Consider the following 20473-nt stretch of genomic DNA (forward strand, 5'->3'; position numbering starts at 1 on the left):
TCGATGAAAGTGACATAATAGGAGTACCCTCCTTTAGACATGACGGGGGAAGGGCCCCAAACGTCCGAATGGACTAACTCAAAAGGTCTTTTGGATACAAAAGTCCAGTTTGGAAAAGGAGTAGATTTCATTTTGCCAAAAATACAATTCTTGCAAACAAAATGTTTCTCATTACAAAATTTCTTTCCAAATGGAAAGGAGTACATTTTTGAGAAACTTGGATGTCCAAGTCTTTGATGCCAAATATCAATATTTTTATCTTGGACATGGTTACAAAAAGAGTTCATGGGGAGTTTCAAGTTGCTCATGTAATAGAGATCTCCCCTTCTATGGCCTTGCCCAATCAGCTTCCCGGACCGGAGATCCTGTATAGAGCAATCCTTAGTTGAGAAGGAGATTTTACATCCATGATCGCATATTTGAGCAACAGAGAGGTGATTTAAATTAAGTTGAGGTACAACTCTCACGTTTGGCACAAAGAAGTCTTTTGAAAAGTTTAAGGTTCCAAGACTTTTAACTTGTAAAGATGTACCATCGGCAGTTGAAACATAGGAGTTTTTAAAGTTATTACATAAATCGGAAAGCTCATTTTCAAGGGGGGTCATATGAAAGGAAGCTCCAGAGTCAAGGATCCAAGACGACATACCTGGAGGAGAGGAGGAAGCTACGGCGGCACCCGAAGTTGATGGAATCTTGAGTAGAGTTTATAGTGCCTCCGATAGTTGAGCAAGAGAAAAAGAGTCTGTTCCTTTGATTGCTTCCTCTTTCTTTTGAGTAGCTTCTTCAACGGAAGCAACTTTATTTTTTAGTGCTTCATTCAACTTAAGGCAATTAGGTCTTATATGACCCGGTTCTTGACAATGATGGCAAATGGCTTTTCTATAGTTGTCATTATAGTTATTTTGTCTTCCAAAATGTGGAGGTTTGTAGGTTTTCATATGGTTGCCGGGTTTGGATACGGCCAAGACATCATTTCCTCCTTTAATCATGCCAAGACGGGTTTCTTCTTGGCATATTTCGGCTATGGCATCTTTCAAGGGAAGAGGCTTTGATCTATGTAGGAGGGAGGATCTCACTTGTTCATATTCGGGCCTAAGCCCATGTAAAAATTGGAAAAAGTGTTCTTTTTCCATTTGTTCTCTCCTTAATTCCACATCTATACTAGAAACCCATTTTGGTTCTAGTAAGGATAGCTCATCCCATAGAGGGCCAAGAGTGCTAAAGTAATCCCTAACACTCATTTCTCCTTGCTTGATAGTCCGGATTTTTTCTTGAAGAAAGAATTGACGAGCAAGGTCTTTTTGTGTAAACATACCTTTCATGAAGAACCATGCTTCATTTGCCATCCTAAATTTGGCAATGTTGGCGCAAATCTTGAGCTCCACATTATTCATGAACCAAGCAAGAATCTTGGCATGCTTACTCTCCCAATCTTCTATTTTAGATTGGTGATCTTCAATGGCCTTTATGCGGGCATCTCCTTCAAGAGCTTTTTCTTGATCGTCTTCCATCTTAGTTAGTTGGAGTTGTGGTTCCGGAATGGTGCCCATAACGTATCCCCAAAGCTTTTTCCCTTTGAGGTTGTTTTCCATGGCGGCGGCCCACATCATGTAGTTGGAACCATTGAGCTTGAAGGAGAGATCAATCTTTTGTTCTCCTTCCATAACAACCACTTACAAGAGAATATCAAGGAGAGAGAAACAAAAAACAAATATAGCTACACCACTAGCTATATTAAAAAGAAGAGCATACACAAGGCTCTGATACCATGTAATGAAATATGCGGAAAAGCAAAGAGTGCACTAAGCACTTACAACATCTACTAATGAACAAACAAAGAGGGGCTAATACCCAAACCCACAAGAGACAACACAACATAAAAATATAAATGCCTCTTATTGAAAGAGAGAGAGCTCTCAAGAGTAAGAAATACAAGAGGGGAGCACCCCTATTTATACACAAGAGAAGGAGAGGGAGAGGGCCAAGAGGCCTTAAAAGGAGAGCCACCTAGAGGGCTCCCCATGTAGTCGTTGGGAGCCCCCAACGGTCACTAATGTGACCGTTGGAGGCCCCATCGACTACATGGTGGGGCCCCTTTTTAGTGAGCAAAAAACAAAAAAATAAAAAATACATTTTACAAAAAAAAATAAAGAGAAAAATAAACTAAGAAAAACAAGTACCCCTATCGGGTACTTGTGAAATGACAGAAATACCCCTATCGGGTATTATATATATATATATATATATATATATATATATATATATATATATATGAATTACATATAATTTAACAAAAAGGACTAGTGCTTCTAGAGCACCATTCTTGGCTTAACCTATGATTAAACTTCAATGCCTCTGACAATAAGCTATTGCATGATGTGAAGGGTGGGTTTGAAAGACCTAGTTCAAGACAGATGTATGAGAGATCAGAGAGGACGAACTTGCAGATTATGGCAGGGATATATGTTCTCAATTCTATACCCAAAGTTATTGCTGCAGACTTTATTTACTTAAGTTTATCTACTTATCTTCGGAAACAGAAAAGTATGAGAGTAATGTTTCTGCGGATTAAAAGATGAGTTTTTAGAAATCAGAATTTAGAACTTTGATCATTGGTTTTATGAATGTTTTCATCACTGACGGGGCAGAAAATTGGTAAGTTAAATGTTCAACTGTTAAAAACAAGCCAATGCCCCTCTGAACACTTTTACCAAACATAGCATCTATAAGTGTCAAATTACTGTTCTTCAGTCATAACTGAGGAAATTGCATCAACTGCTGCTTGCCATTTTCAGATAATGCAATCCATGCAATTAAAATCGACCATAGCTAAATGGTTGTCGATTTGTTATACGATGCAGCAAGGACAAAAGGATCACCAACAGAAGAAAAATAATCAGGAAAAAAATTATAGGACAAGAAAAGCCAAGTATATCATCAACACGCACTTGAATGAAACACCGTAGGAATTGAACCTACGAATTTGCCAATTATGAGTTGGGCACTTTAACCATTCAGCCGTGGATGCTTCGTGGAGACTCATCATCAATGGGGGCTGTCTTTGTGTAAGTGGATTTCAAATAACAGAGGATGAGGAATAACATAGCTTATAAAGTCACAAGGACAGTTCCCAAAGAAGGTTCAGAGCATTTTCAAACAGCATCTCAACAAACCAAATTAACAAGAGGTTTGCAATCAATAATTTCATTAAAAACTTACAAGAAACAAGTTTGCATTTGATACTTCAAAATCCAAACATTGAAATGTTTTAACTCTGGAAAATACCTTGTCATCAACTTCTGGGTGTCCATCAAACCGTAACAGGACAGGCAAAATAAATGATTCATCTTCCTGCATACATGAAAAGCCAAGTATATCATCAACACGCACTTGAATGAAACACAGTAGAACTCTCACCAACTAATACATGTTAAAAGCAAGTCCGCCTCTCTGAAATCCTTACTTTCATAAATGTTTGGCATGTGTATATGTGAAAATACAAGCATAAACTCCTATTAAGGACAATATAACATGCCCATAATAAAGACTTGAACATTTATGATATCCTTGCTTTCAAACACCCAGGAAAAAGCCTAGCCTTTCCAAGTGCTAGGAGAACTCTTAACTAGGCATGACTATGTACTGAAATGCAGTAGGCGTGGCCTAGGTGACCAAAGTCCTTGGCAGAGACATGGCCCAAGTGACCACTCTTCAATCCCAATCAGTAAGCAAATGCACAATGATATTGTAAAATTCAGCAATGATATTAAATCAATTATAAGTCCATAATAACATGAAATTGTCAAGCAATATAAAGTAGCACATAATAACTAGCAACTAGTAAGCAAACTTTAGTGTGAAACCAAAGCAAGAACTAACAAAATAAGGAACTCGTATAAAATCTGTCACACGGATACTCCTTTTTGTAATGAAATATAGGAAGGGAGCACACACAAAACCACTTAAGGCATAAACACAAGCCAATAAGGCCAATAGCACAAGCCACTAAGGGCAAGAGAACACTCACAAAATAAAAAAATGTTAATTTTATTAATCTCACTTAAAATGCATAAAACAATAAGAAGGGAAGGTTCCCTAATATATACACACAATGGAGGCCAACAAGCTGTTAGATTAGCATTAACGGCTAGTCAACCTAAGTTGATTACCATACAAAAAAAACAAAATAAAAGAGAAATAAAAAAAAAGTAATTCCTATTCTACCCAAATAAACAAATAAAAGATAATATAATATATATGTATATACATACATTAGTATGTATACACATATATAATATGTACAAAAACAATTATATAAATGTACATTTAACACTTTTTCACCCCTGTATCATGTCCCCTTATATACTAGTGATATTGAAAACTTCAAAAAAAAAATGGCATTATCACCATATCCACAGCCATATGTTAGATTTTCATCTGTACCTGCATTGAGAGAGAGAAAACAGAGAAAGAGAGGGAGAGAGAGAGAGAGAGAGACGAGAAGAGGAATCCAAATGTCGACTGCGCTGTCACGATTTCTTCATAACATAAATCGTGACCTAATGCCTGTATTAATACACTTAAGTGTACACACTGGGTCGGGTCGGGTGTAATATCTGAACCCGGATACAAAAAAATAAAAGAAACAGGCTTATACACTTATACAGGAATGAACTCGGGTCTAGGCTAACGCATGAGTGAATTCGGGTCTGGTACAGGATCCAGACCCGAAACACTATTTACCTTTTCACCCCCCTCAAGTTGATCATGGTTATGGACCATGCACAACTTGCCTTTAAGCATCCAAAATCGATCCTTTGTTAACGCTTTCGTAAATAGGTCCGCAACTTGTCTTTCAGTATTGACGAACTCAGGCTCAATCTCTTTTTCTTCAACTTTCTGTCTCACAAAGTGTTGGTATATCTCAATGTGCTTAGCACGACTGTGATATACTGGATTGAATGACATGTTTATAGCACTTTGGTTGTCACATAGCAAGATAGTGTGGGAGATCTTTTCTCCTACTTCAGTCAGTAGATGTCTGATCCATGTGACTTCGGCAGTAGCAGCAGCCATAGATCTATACTCAGCCTCAGTACTTGATCTAGTGATAGCCTTTTATTTTCTACTGCTCCAAGAGACTAAATTTCTTCCAATGAAGACACAATATCCTGATGTAGATCTTCGTTCATCAGGATCTCCTGCCCAGTCTGCATCACAATATACAGTGAGTCTATGCTCATCTTTGCCATATGGCTGTGGTGAGTATGTCAATCCATCCCCAATAGTCCCTTTCAGATATCTAAGGATCCTCTTGACAACTTCCATATGTCCAATAGGTGGCGCATGCATAAATTGAGACACTTGATTGACCAAATAAACAATATCAGGTCTAGCGAACGTAAGGTATTGTAATGTTCCTATTATGCTTCGATACCTGGTGGGGTCATCACACAGATCTCCATCATGAACACTAAGTTTTTGATGAAGCACACTCGGAGTTCCCAGAGGTTTGCAGTCTTTCATGCCTGCCTTGCGGAGAACATCAACGGTGTATTTGTGCTGAGTAAGTGTCAAGCCATGAGCGTGATTATCAACTTCACCAAGAAAATAGCGTAGAGCTCCAAGATCTTTCATTTTGAACCTCTGACCTAGTAAGTCTTTTACTTCTTGGATGTGGGCCGCAGAGTTTCCTGTGATAACAATATCATCAACATAAATTAATAACAGAGTGGTCACAGTCTGACTTCTGAAAATGAACAATGAGTGGTCCAGTATGGAACGTGAAAATCCATGTTTCTGAATCTCTAGTGAGAAGCTATCAAACCAGGAGCGAGATGCTTGCTTCAGACCATAGATAGCTCTCTTTAACCTGCACACATGGGTTTTACAATTTTGTTCTTGATATCCAATGGGGTGCTCCATATACACTTCCTCCTTCAAGTTTCCATGCAAGAAAGCATTTTTTACATCAAGCTGACTCAACTTTCATCCATGTTCAACAGCTAGAGAGATAATAATCCGAATTGTTCCTATTCTTACAACCGGACTAAAAGTTTCATCATAGTCTTGCCCTGCTTCTTGAGTGAATCCTTTTGCCACAAGCCTTGCCTTGTATCGTTTAATGGTTCCATCTGGCTTGTACATTATCTTGTAGACCCATTTACATCCGACAACAGTTTTGTCAGACTGTCTGAGAACAACTTCCCAAGTTCCACATTCATGCAAAGCTTGCATTTCATCATTCATGGCTTCTACCCACTTGGTAGAAGTGGCTGCCTGGTAGTACATAGTGGGCTCATCTTCCTTATTGAGAGCAGTTAAAAAAAGTTGAAGATCCAAGGAAAAGTTGTTATAGCTAACCCACTTGTCAATGGGATGTCGTATGCGGCTCGATTTTCTGACCTCAAGAGTGTGAGAAGGAGCCGGATTGCTGACTGAGACATGATCTGAATGGCTTGATGTTGTCGGTCTCTGTCTAGAATAGACAATGCCTTTGTATCTGCCCGGTACCTTTTCTGAATTCTGTGGCCCCGACGTCTCAATGTTTTCAGACATCTCTTCTTCTTGTTGCACGCAATCTGATGAACATGCTGCACTGGAGCTAGCAAAAAGTTCTGAACTCAACCAAGGATAGTAAACTTCAGTTGGTATATTCGTTGCATCAGCTTTGTCATCAAAATTTTGTTCATCAAAGACAACATTTCTTGAGATTCTAATACGTTTGTTGGTGGGATCATAACACCTATATCCTTTGTAGACATGTGTGTATCCCACAAACCTACACTTCTGGGCCTTGTTTTGAAACTTGTTTCTCAAGGACCGATCAATATACACATAGCAAACACATCCAAAAACACGTAGATCATGATAACTAGGATGAGCTCCAAAGAGACAGTGATAAAGAGACTTGTTTTCCAGAACGACCATCAGCAATCTATTTATCACATGCACGGCAGAATGAAAAACTTCTATCCATAGATTGATGGGAAGATTGCTGTCATGAAGCATACTCATGGCACTTTCAACGATATGTCTATGTTTTCGTTCAGCAATCCCATTTTGTTGAGGAGTGTGAGGGCAGGACACCCTTTTTCCTATTCCGTTATTTCGAAGAAAAGAAATAAAATCACGGGATGAAAATTCCCCACCTCCATCACATTGGAAAAACTGAATGGACTCAGAAAATTGGTTTTTGACCAAGGAAAGGAAATTTTGAAACAAAGAGAAGACTTATGACTTATTTTTTATGAAATATATCCAAGTGTATCGAGAATAACTATCAACAAAGATTAGATAATATCTGCTTCCAGACCCAGAGACAATTGAGGCGGGTCCCCACACATCAGAACAAATAATCTCAAAAGGTTTTGAAACTCTCTTATTAATGAAATGGAAAGGCAATACATGACTCTTGCATAAAAGAAAACTGGAACATTTATGACTGCTCTCATCCCCATTAAGACTTTCTTTTGGAATGAGATTATTAGAAACAAGTTTCTCAATAAAATGACTCTCACAATGTCCTAACCTACTATGCCATAAGAATGGCTTATTACATTCAGAGATACTAAAAACATTGGCAGAAGAGGATGAACACGACTCTGATGAAAGCTTCAAAATCAGGTGAGAAAGGCGAACATCATGACATGGAGCTTCTTCAAAGACATACATGTTGCCTCGTCTTTTTCCTTCAGCGAATGTTTCCCTCGTGCGTAGATCCTTGACCTGCACAGAGAAGGGAGTGAATTCAACTGAAGCATTATTATCATCAATAAGTTTGGAGACGAAGACAATATTTTTCTTAATGTCAGGAGCACGAAGAACGTCAGAAAGAGTAAGAGTGGTATATGACATGGGAATGACAGTCTTTCCAACATGGGAAACAGGATAGTGGGATCCATCTCCAGTGACAATCTTACTTTTTCCAAAATAAGGAATAGGATTAGAAATTTTACCTGCATCGCCTGTCACATGAGTCGCTGCCCCGGAATCAACAAACCAAGTGCCTTCATCACTCTGCTTCAATTTTAACTCTGACAAGGCAGATATCAGCAAATCTTTAATCTCTCCACTGTCTCTGGTATTTGTAAATTTTCTCTGTGGACTCTTTCCTTTATTCTCTGGATTATGCCAACAATTCGCCTTGATGTGCCCCTTTTTGTTACAAAGGAAGCAAGTAGGGATGGATCTTGTTCCCTGCGCATGAGTAAACATGTTTGGAGTGGGAAGTAAACCACGCCCTCCGTGTCCACTTCGCCCTTGTCCTCCTCGTCCCCGTCCTCTACCATAAGTCACTCCTGTAGCAAAAACTTCTTGAGAATTTGAATGATCATGAGTTTCTTCAGAGAATCCCTTCAGAATCATTTCATACTAGATCAATTTAGCTCGTAGCTCATCAAAGGTAGGAAGAACAGGTAGGCACAACAGTGAAGTGACTATCATATTGTAGTCAGCTCAGGGTTTGTTGCACCATGTCATTGTCACTAACAGCACACCCTATAACTGCAAGCTGATCTGTGATGACCTTTATCTTGTTCAAATATTCCATGATGGTCATGGAATTTTTTCTTAACAACTGAAATTCTCTTTTTAGAAAAACTACTCTTGCTTGAGAAACCTGCGAATACGTCTGAACCAGTCGTTCCCAGAGTTGTAGATTTGTACAATTGTCAGGAATGGCAAGAAGGATCTCTTGAGACAGGGTTGATGTGATGTACGCAACAACTGATTGGTCTTTTCTTTCCCAATTGAGAAATTCAGCATTTTTGACATACACGATTGAACTCGCCCCTTTATCATCTTTTTCTTCTCTCAGAATAAATTCTGGTGAAACTGGAGTGGTTTCATCCAGGTGACCTAAGAGACCTTGACTCCTTATGAAAGGAATAATTTACCTCTTCCATATCAAGAAATTTGAGGTATTCAACTTCTCAGAAACAAGCTGGTTGAGAAAACTTAAAGAAAGATTGGATTGAGAGTGATAGGGATCCATAGAGAATAAGAATCAACAGAAATGTTCAACCCTCGTCCAACACCCTTTTTTTTTTGGTTGTCAGAGGATCACAAACTGTTAAATTCAGAGAATGAAGGAACTCAAACCTTTTTTTTATGCACCAAAAAAAAGAAAAGAAAAAAAAATCACACGTTAAGTATTCCTTTCCCCCTTTTTTTTACTGGTACAGTAAAGAATAATCAAGGATTATAATGCACAGCAAAACACAAGAAATCAAGGGAAACACTATAACATTCGAATATGCAGAGATAAACTTTGGAGGAGGTAGAATAAAAGGGAATCAAATAATTAATAGAGATAAATTTGATGCCTCATGTGAATCAATTCACGAGTTCACAAAAAAATTATCAATCCACAATCTGGGAGAAATTTGATGCTTCACGTGAACCAGTTCACGTGAAAAGCTGTCAATCCACGATTTGGGTTCACGTGGATAGGGTTCACGTGAATCACAGATTCACAAAGGTAAAGCTCACGTGAGGTGTGAGTACACAGGAAGTTTCAGAAAGAGGGACAGAAAAAAAAAGGAGATGAAGGAGAACAGAAAGAAAGAGAGAAACGAAAACCTCAAATGCCTGATCGTTGTCACGGGCCAGAATTTTTGCCTCTAGATGAATCTACACTCTGATACCATGTTAGATTTTCATCTGAGAAAGAGAGAGAGAGAGAGACAAGAAGAGGAATCCAAATGTCGACTGCGCTGTCACGATTTCTTCATAACAGAAATCGTGACCTAAGGCCTGTATTAATACACTTAAGTGTACACAGTGGGTCGGGTCGGGTGTAATATCCGAACCCGGATACAAAAAAATAAAAGAAACAGGCTTATACACTTATACAAGAATGAACTCGGGTCTGGGCTAATGCATGAGTGAATTCGGGTCTGGTATAGGATCCAGACCCGAAACACTATTTATCTTTTTCGCCATATCCATGTGACAGTATAAATTATGCATCATAAACAAAATACCAACACCACACAATAATCCAGTGTCTGTGTGCGCATCACAAACACACATCGAGGGATTTGACTCACAACTAGAACTGCAAAGGGTTCCAACAAGAATCCCTCGATGAGGAACTTGATGTGAATCAAATGCCAATCAACCATTCTATGTAGAAAATAATGAATTTGAAACTATAAAACTAATGTTTGACTCCAAAAGAGTACAACCTTTTTATCAGAATATCTCTAGCGTGAACAATCTGATTCAGATCCACCTGGAGCAAACAAATCAAACACAACTTTCATGCATTATCCTACTGTCTTAGATACCTTTGTTTCCTCCACAGGAAGCACATCAAGATATGGAGCAAGTTCTTCAGCTGTCACAGTACCACCATTAGAAGCTATGTACTGTCCAATCTGTCATCACAGATAAAAAAAGGAAATAGAGTAACTTTGTAAATCCAGGGAAGAAGTACCAAAAGAAAATTCCTCAATGGAAACAACGAAAAACAAATCAGATGCTGTCTCCAGTTAAAGCACAAGGAAGAAGAAAGAGGATACATAGATTCAGTTTACTGGCATCAAACAAAAGAATCATGAAGCAGCATCCTTTGAATGACCCATCCTCCATTCCTTCCTTCCATTTTTCTTTTGTATTGCACAATAGGCCGTGTTCTTTTTGCCCCCTTGAAGTTTCACGTCTTGTCATTCTCTATTTTTGTAATGATTAGCTGAGGTTCCTTTTTAAAACCATCAACCAATCCCCACAAACCTCTTCCATATATGTGGTGTTTCATAGAGTTAGATCACACCACATAATTGGATGAGTTAAGTTTGTAGGGAAAAAAGTTGACAACCTCATTGTCATCCATGGTCGTGACTCATGCGCGACGAGTGGGACAAAAGAAGAGAGAAGGATGAAGGAAATGAGCACGATCACACAACCACCATGAACACCCGAGCTTTCCAGGCACCATGAGCACTCAGAGCACGAAAACCAATACATGTTTTATTGCTTCTTTGCTTAACATAGATTTTTTCTTATTTTCAAACTTTTTTTAAATTTTCTAGTTTCCGAGATTCTCCCAAAATTTTCCTGATATTTATCGAAAAAAATGATAAATATCCAGAGATGTTTTTTTTGCTGGGATATAGCCAAGACTGCTATAAATATAATAGGGAAATTTTTAAAAACACACCTAAAGTTTTGGAGTATAATAAATACACACATAAGTTTTTTATATTCTTAAAAGTGCGCCTAAGTTTGTGCTTCATTAGTTCAAAACAACTTTCTGTCAGTTTAACTTGTGTTATCATTAATCCAAGATGAGTTAATAGAATAAGGTTACTGATTTACCCTTAAAATGAATTTCTTTACTGTTTAAAGTTGCACCTAAAGTTTTGGCAATAATCACACACACACATAAGCTTTGACAATTGTAGAACATTCAACTGTAACTTTGATGGAAGTAAACCCTGCGCTAATTTAATTAAACATGAAAAGCTTAGGTGTGTTTCTTGATTTTCTGCCAAAGGTTAGGTGAATTTTTGAAAATTTTCTGTTATAATAATATCTGTAATGGTGAATACAAACAGCACCAAAAGTAGGAAAGAAAAAGAAAACAAGTGTTATATTTTTTGATAAAGCAAGAAACATGAATCTTGCCAAATGTGCATTAGTAGCATTTTTTCATGTATAAAGCTTGTCCTATACTTTTGATTGTTTTGTTGTATTTATCTTTCATATCTGCTTATAATTTTTTTCAGGTTTTTTGGTACAAATGGTCATCCAAAGCATTTTTTCTGCTATTACAACTTGAAATGCTGTAGCGTTTCTCTTATCTGATGGCCTCTTTTTTTTTGCCAACGGAGATCCTGGCTCAAAGGATTCTGGGTTTTGATAATTTATGGCTTGGGAAATCTGAACCCCCAGCGTTGTCATAACCATCAATTCTGAAAGGCGAACGTGGACTTCTCATTTTTTGATGAAATTCTTCACGAAGAATGACACAGGATAGCTGTCCTCTTGATGCATGGTGAAAATCCTCTTTTGGAGAATCTAAGTCCTACATTGGAGCTAAATCTTATGTCAGGCTGTGATGGAATAAATGAGTCCTCAAAAATTTTTAAATAAACTATAGTAAAAAGTGCCCTACAGAATGCATGAAAAAGAAATGATAACATAAAGAACTATAGGAGCAGGTCAAACAAAAAAGAACATCATCCATACAAAGCCCAGACTTACAGAACAAATTACAGAATAGCTTACGAATATTCTACAATGGCTGGCAACCATGAGAAAGCATGGAAAAAAGATAAAAGGGCAAAGAAAATAGAAGTGTACAAACGTCAAAAATTTGATATTCTCCAATATTGCACAACCAGCAAAATGGCTTAAATATCATAATCTAATCACCAATGTTGGTCATGTGATAACATTGGCGAGGTTTTCACAGGAAAAAATTATAGATAGTGGATTTTCCCAATAAACTCACACGGATTTTTTAAAAATGAAAAGGTTTCAAAATTTCAAAAGAACTAAATTTCTTGTAAAAATCATGACACCATCATCCTATTTCGGAGTTCCATTATTTTTATTAAAAAACTTCAAAAACACAATAAATTCAAAAACTCAGATACTCAGTGACTGTGCTTCATATTTTCTCCAGATAACCTAAACAGAGGTGTGCAAATTAGCTGTTTTCCTTTTTGCAACTTCTCTGAAGTGCATAATTAGAAACTCAATGAAATATGTGCCTCAAAAGTAACTGTATGTTATTGGCTATTGAGCACTAAGTGGACTTTCCATTACATGCCAGTAGGATTCAGTTAAGAACATGTCATGAGAACAATGAGAACCTTGCAGTAGGACAATGGTACATGAGCCTACAACTACCAATCTCAGCAAGGATGTAAGTAAGCAAATTCAATAATGACTCCCAGTTTCAGAGGTTAATTTAGATCTTGAATAACATGAAATAAATAAATATTCAAGATGATGATAAACCAATTACTTGAGCTACAACAGCTCCATGTAACTAATAAAATCAAAATATTGAACATCCAAATGCAACTCAATGTTGCTACTTGAGAACTCACCAATTTCCATCTCTCTTCTTCAATTCCTTGATTAGGATCTCCATCACCAAAAACAAATGAGAAAACCTATACAGATAGCAATTTAAAGTTCATTGAAGTTCTGTGACAGCAAGAACATGACAACAAGCAGAAAAATAACTCAACCATTTCATATTACAGATTCAACAAAATTCATCCCATCCTCTGTCCTTATCTGTCGCCTGCGATAGAAATATGGATCCCAGTACCTGAAATACATTCACAAGGTTAAGAGCAATATCACTTATATACCATTAAAATGTAAATTATATATTATTAATGGCAAGAGAGATTGAGTTAGAAAAATGCAGGATATAAACTTTTAATTTATAGCATTAGAATAGCATGTTTGCACAGGAGCGACCTCAGGCACATGACTCCAGGCCGAGGTTGTCAGGCTGGGAAGCAGAAGCAGGACATGATATGGAAAGCAAAAACGAGAAGTGGAGCATTTTAAACATTCTAAGATGCAGAGAACAATTTAGAAGTGAAACAAGAATCAAGTAGGAAGCGAAACGAAATTCGAACAGAGGGAATCAGATGATAACAAAACAAGAATTGAACAAGATGCAAAACAAGAAAAGAACTTTTAGTAAAAAAATGAAATAAAATGAGAAACTGATATGTATTATTTTTTAACTCATTAAAACATATATTTCATGTTATTATTGTGATATGAAATTAAGGAGTTATAATTTTAAAGTTAAAATCTAAAATTAAATAATACTTACAATTATAGTACTACATATAAGGCTGGTGAACAAGCTGAATGAGCCAAGCTTGAACTGTTCAAGATTGTTTCGTAATGAGCTTGACTTAAATGAGCATAGTTCAATGTCGTCATTCATTTTTTCTTGGTGAGTGCACTGTCAATCCTAAAATAATTAGTCATCATACTAAGAAAATGCACTCAGAAATTATTGGATGCCCAGAGAAGAGAACAGTGTAAAAGGGAAAAAAGGTAAAACCATACATTTATTTTACTCTAACAGTTTTACTTTTACCTCTTTTTAATTAAGATTACTATCTACCTTTTTTTAACATATTACAATATTTGTTTTAAAAACTAAAATAAAAAGGTTTATTTTTTAACATGTAAATTTTATTTTATTTTCAAAATCTAGGAAACATGGTTACAAATTGAAGGGAAGCACATCGGAAGCGTGGAGAAGTGCATGGGAAATGCATAGGAAAGCATGGAGGAAGAGTAAAGAAAAGTGAAGGAAGCAAGATTCCCATTACATTTCGGAAGCACTCGTGCTTCCTGAGAAAGCTTTAGGAAAGGGTGTTTGCCACCTATTATAGCCACTTCTACTAACTCTAGTCAAAGACTCAGTCCACAGAGAACAACAACCATATGCTGGTATGGGATGAGAATTTTGGCTTATTCAAATAGCATAGCAGCACAGCAATGCCATCCTGAGGAAGCAGGGGAAAACCTTACGATCAGTATTAAGGAAGATGAAGTTGGCTGAAGTAAAATAAAGCAATTCCCTTATGTAAAAACTAAACTAATAAACCAATCCATTCCACCTTATTCGACGGAAATTCATTGGTCTAATGAAACATAGAATGAAAACCTAATCAGTTACAAGGAAAAATGTATGCAATTACCAAAATAAATCAGAAGGTCGGAAATAAAAAGCAAAGCCTGGGTTATAGCCTCTTCCTCGTCTTCCGCGACTGTCTTCATCGCTGTGACAAACAAAGTAGCAACAAAAAAAGAATTTAAAAAGAATCACTAGACTAGTAAATTGGAGATAGAACTTTTCACTTATTGAGGCCATGAAGAGTTTAGAAACTACCTTCTACTTGAAATAAGACCAATGATTGTAGTGTAAACAAGAACAATTGAGACAATTAGTGTTGTTCCAAAGGAAACCCGAATCAAGTACTCAGCTACAGCCTGAAAAGGCATAATTTAAACCTTATTAAGGTACGTAGAGAAAACATGCCTACAGTACAAATTAAATATATGAGTAGGCAAACCTTTGATTTGTCCAGCAGAGGTTCAATTCTCATTCTAACAGATTTTGCAGCAAGTTTGGATCGATAATCCCTTGGGAAGACATAAAGAACATCACCCTCATCGGAGACCTGTCAACACAATCTTGAAAAAGATTGCTCTCACAAAGCCAAAACTTTCAAATTTTCAAAGAAGAACAGAAAATACAAATGCAGCATATGCTTGTCAATCATATTGACAAGAATAAAGTAAGATAGCCAGACTCAATTGAGTTGCACTACCAAGTTTAAATCTCACTGGGGACCATCCAAAACTTGTTTATCAAAACAAAATGATCAACACAAGAATGCAAAATATTCACAAACCATACATACAACAATCTAAATATCAACGGAAGTACAATCTCCATTGACAATTTAACGCAGTACAGTCATGCTTCTGCATCAACCTATCGAAATCCGTACGATCATAAACCCTAATTTGAGCCTAAATTCGAGATAATTTACCTCTAAAAACCCTTCGGTATCAGAAGCTAGCGCTTGAAGCGCTCTTTCCGCCTCGTCGAGCTTGAGACCGGCCCTGCTGGAGACGTCTCCGATCATCACCCTTCCGCCGAACGACTCGATGGCCTCCATAGCCCGCTTGCGAACATCCGACGGCAGCCGATCGCTCTCAACGCGGGCTCCGGGCTTGAAATCGGCCGAGGCTTGGAGGCTAGCCCTGAGAGGAGGAAATCCGATCCTAGGGCATCGAAACCGGCAGGAATTTCCGAGACGGTCGGCCGGCCGTCTCCGGCGAAGGGGATCAGGAGGCCCACGGAGGACGGACGGCCCGAGGATATGGCGATCCTTCGCCGTGAGGGTGAGGCAGGCCGAAATGAACGCCATGGAGTGTACGGACAAGGGGGGCTAGGGTTTCGAGGGAGACGCCATTTGGAGCTCTCTTTCTTCGTCTTCCTCTTCACTGCAGAAGAGAGCGTGAAAGAAGGAAAGAAATAGAGGGATTTCAGTGGCGGAGAGCCATCTTATTCAGCGATAAATCTTTTCGCTGGAAAAGATCGAAACGCCCCTTGGACTGTTCCGATAATACGAAAAAGCCATACCCTCGTCAACCGCCTTCGCGCCGAACAGGGCACGTTCGGACTCGGCTCGTTTATCAGTTGACCGAGCTCGAACTCGCCTTGTGCCTGAATGAGACCGGGCAAAACACGAGCTTTAATCCATGTTAATTATTACTTAGAATAGATATATAATGTATATTACTACACTTAATAGTTTAATTATTCTCTTTATATATTATACTAAAAATATATATTATATGAGTTCACCCAAGCTGAACACCCGATGTTCATTCAAAACTCATTTAAGCTGAACCAGCTGCTCGTAGCCCGGCTCGCTAGTTATATGAGCCAGAGATGAACAAGTTTGTATTGAGCTAAACTGACCCGAGTCACAATAAAGGTTGGATAGATAGAAGCATCCTTCCTCAATTGGGTAGTCATCAAACCCATGATTGATAGATCTTAGTTAAAGGGATGACAAAAGTAAATAATAAATTTTTCGGGGGATAAAAGCCTAAGCTAAAAAGGAACTTACCTAGAGGCAAAATTCTCATTGGAACATATTTTCACCCAAAGTCTAGTCTTTCATTGTTCAAGCCTTAGTGAGAATTATTAGACCGAACAGAAATACTTAGGCCGAATCTCATGTCCTTATAACTAATCGATTGAAACCAAAGAAAAATTGCCGGTGAAGCCAAATGTCATTACCTTATATCAACCTGAGAGAAGAAAAGTCTAACTTATAGAAATCTCACTTGTAAGAATCAACTTGTTAAGAAGGTTTTACTTTTTTTAAAATAAAAAATAAAAAATCTATAACCTTATATGATCAATCATTTATAGTTGTCATAAGCTATACACTCTATTACAAATTCATAAGTCTCAATGCATAAAAGTTCATTGCAACCATCAAAGAATCTAGCCACAAAGCTCATAAGTCTAAGAAATACACAGAAATATCCGCCCTCTCTTCGTCATTACCAGAACAAAGTATGACTGACTTTCCTCCCTAAGGCATAATATCTCTTCTTAAACTTTATCTTATCCATGAATCGACAAGAGGCATAGGACTTCTGGTGCTTGTCCCCACAAATTCTAAAAAAAAAGCATCAAAAAGGCATCAAAAATTTTAAATGAGCCAAAAAAGGAAGCCACATTTCTCTTGTGTTATCTATGCCTGAAACCCAATATTTTCTCTCATTATTATAAACAAAGTTTTTTTGGATACTGGCACTGACATCGCTCGACAAAAGCATCGAATAGTCTTGGCAATCCAGTCATCCAAGATCGGCCCAGCCTCGCACGGTCTCAAAAACTTGACTCACCTCTCGACACTAGCACCGACCTCACTCGGCAAGACCGTAAAATGATCTTGGCAATCCAGTTATCCTCTGACTGATCCGACCCCGCTTGGTGAGACCCATAATGGTCTCGAATGGTCCAACTCTTATTTCTAATGTTGGCATCGACTTCGTTCGTCGAGACCAATCGCGGTCTCGACAATCAGGTTTTCCTTCAGACACTAGCCCGACCTCGTTTGGCAAGACTAAATCCAGTCTCGACAACCTAATGTTTCAGACATTGAGTATTTACTTCTTTGTCATAAACTAAATTACATTAATTAATGACAAAGAGGAGCATATGTAGACACCCAATTTTCTCAAGATACCCAAAATACTAACATCTTTGGAAGAATTGAGTTACAAGTTGAAGTTCATAAAGAGGATAGCACAAGAAAACCTGAAAGATTTGTTAGATGGCTAAAGCAGAGTGGTCCAACCTTGAATGACTATCTCAGTTCAATCGTCCGACCCCAGAGGATTATCTCAGTTTATTTGTCCAACACTTGCCTTGTATTTAGACAACTACTACAGTTTATTCATTTAGTTAATCAAACATTTGGTTTATCCTCTCCAAAGGATGACCAAACTTGTTTAGTCATCCATCTCTAAACAGACAAACCAGTTTAATCGTCCAATTAGTTCAAGCAAACAAGACACATTTGTCTCATCTCTAACCATTTTTGCATAATTTTGAGATAATATTCCCCCCCCCCCCAATAAACTTTCTCCTAGAAAGGACTCTTCTCAATTAACCTCATCTCTTAACGATATAAATAAAGGCCCACCCCTATGATTAAAAAGGGAAGGAAAATGTTCGAACGTTGGCACAGAGAAGAACGAATGTAAGACCACTGACACCCATCTCTTTGATCTTCCTCACTTGCGCGAAGGTTCTACTGGAACAACTGCAGAAAACCCTCACTTTTTGGTGAAAGTATTGACAAATGGACGAAAAGAACTTAAAAGCTTAAAACAAACCCCAAGTCTGAAAAAGGTGTGTTTGTTTCTCCTTTTCCTCATTTTATTTGTTCATTTTATTCATTGAGTTAATTTTATTAGTTTAGAGTAGATACTTACATGTTTCTTTTGTTTATTTACATCATCTGTTATGTGAGTTACACTACAAGATCAAAAGGCATGCTTTGACTTTACCTTCTTTTTGGCAAAGGATAGTCGAAGTTCGAACGATGTCCCCACATATTTTTAAAGGACTTTAGCGATTCAAAAGGTAAGTCTTAAAATTTCTATCAACATTTACAAAGATACATGAGAGTCGAGTGATGCTAAAGGTTGAAAGACAGTCTTCCAAACAATACAAAGGATCACACCATCATTGGAATTTGACGACAACCTTCATAGCAAAACCTTGCCTAGTGGGCTAGGAAAATCTCAAGGGAAAAGGGATGATGCATACTAAAATCTTGAAGACCCTGCTCCAAACCCATTGCATCAATCAATCAAAGAGGATCCCATTGTGGAAAACCCCGACCTTACTCTAAGGGTCCAAATCTTACAAACAAATTCAAGTATAGTTGATTTGGATTTGAGACCCAAACTTCATCTGATGCAAGTCACCTCAGCCAAGTGAGACCCATGCCAAGTATCTCCATATTAGCTTTGCAAGTCACCTCAGCATTATGGCCACCTCAGCTAATTGGGACCCATGCCAAGGGCGCCCTCCCCATTTATGTGTTCTAATTGATTACAAGTAGGACCCACATAGGGAGATGCCCTTGCTTTCATTGGCCAAGGACACCTACAAGGCCCCACTCCTTTTGAAGCCCCAAACATGGTAAATGGCCTAGGGACTCATGCAACACTCTTGAAGGCCTCCTCATGGAACTGTGCAACCCTTTGGGTTCTCTCCTTAATGAATTTTAGAAGCCCAAGTGAATGTTTAATTTGAGCTCTCTATTGATGAGCCAAGGGAGGTTTCATCTAAGAATATGCTTATCTATTTTAGGCTTCTTCTAAATTAATTTACCTTGCATTATGTATAGTTATTATGAGGTTCATTCCAACCTATATAGGAGCTTATTATGTAGTGTAAGATATTAATTATGTTGAATAAAATAGACTTCTCTCTCTCAAAATCGCCTCGTGACTCTTTTCTCTCCTCTCTCTCTAGTTAATGCCCCATTCTCTCTTTCTCTTTCCTTACTCATGTGAGTCCCTATCCCTTGACTCTTTCATCATTCTCTAACGACTCTTCTTTTTTTTATCAACTAAATGTGGTATAGACCTTGCTTGAGTGTGATATTACCTAAGTACAAAGTATGATTGCTTCTACTTTAAGTTTGCGTGGACTGCATCAATATCGTAGGGGACTTGACCCAACCCAGTCTTGAATGTGGAACCTTATTCAAACCAGAAACAAACCAGACCTTTTCTCAACCTTAGAACATCAATCCTAAAATGTGTAAGTCATTGAAACCTTTCTCCTAAACCCCACTTAAGCCTTAAGCCCTCATACAACCCAACTAATCAAGAATATATTTTTTGACGTAATTGAATTTTTGTTAGACTTGCAGAAGTCACCCAACCCAAATTGTTAGTCATTTGGGTCTGAAACTTTGACCCAAATGCCCTTAATATACATGTATCATACCCTCAAAAAATTAGAATTTTATCATATCTCTTTATGAAACTATTGATTTTACAAACATGGTCTATTTTACCCAAACCCAGTCCAACTTGTAGAAAACTCAATCCCGACCTATAACTTGTCTTATTTTTAATATCCAAAATACAAATCTCCTGAGTTGACATTTGGCATGTACATTCGTTAATGTGTCTAGAATCATCCACTATTTTTTGGTATTTTTCTATCACCCCATTTGGGTGTACCATATTTTATACCAAACTCTACCAGAATAAGTCTACCATGTTACCCGAATTGACTTTTTGACTTAACCATGAACCTAATCTACCTCACTTAAGTCCTAAAATCTAACCTAGGTCCACCAGAACACATCATGGTGGTGGTGACAATGGTAATGGTGATGGTAGTGGTGGTGGTGTT

General features: G+C 37.8%; 1 protein-coding gene across 1 annotated transcript in view; it reads right to left on the reverse strand.

Annotated features, from left to right (window-relative positions):
- The window catches only part of LOC149819805 (uncharacterized protein At5g03900, chloroplastic-like), a 38278-nt gene extending 22234 nt beyond the window's left edge, over nucleotides 1-16044 (reverse strand). Inside the window, exons 1-8 of the mRNA XM_089982364.1 lie at nucleotides 15555-16044; nucleotides 15072-15179; nucleotides 14888-14988; nucleotides 14697-14777; nucleotides 13222-13291; nucleotides 13065-13130; nucleotides 10293-10382; nucleotides 3286-3351 (exon numbers count right to left, since the gene is read on the reverse strand). Of these exons, the coding sequence (XP_089838490.1) occupies nucleotides 3286-3351; nucleotides 10293-10382; nucleotides 13065-13130; nucleotides 13222-13291; nucleotides 14697-14777; nucleotides 14888-14988; nucleotides 15072-15179; nucleotides 15555-15935 (963 nt within the window). The 5' untranslated portion in view covers nucleotides 15936-16044. The remainder of the gene's footprint in view (nucleotides 1-3285; nucleotides 3352-10292; nucleotides 10383-13064; nucleotides 13131-13221; nucleotides 13292-14696; nucleotides 14778-14887; nucleotides 14989-15071; nucleotides 15180-15554) is intronic.
- Nucleotides 16045-20473: the final 4429 nt, after the last annotated feature.

Source organism: Nuphar pumila, chromosome 12 (assembly GCF_984573655.1).
Source record: "Nuphar pumila chromosome 12, dmNupPumi1.hap1.1, whole genome shotgun sequence".
Classification (NCBI taxonomy): Eukaryota; Viridiplantae; Streptophyta; class Magnoliopsida; order Nymphaeales; family Nymphaeaceae; genus Nuphar; species Nuphar pumila.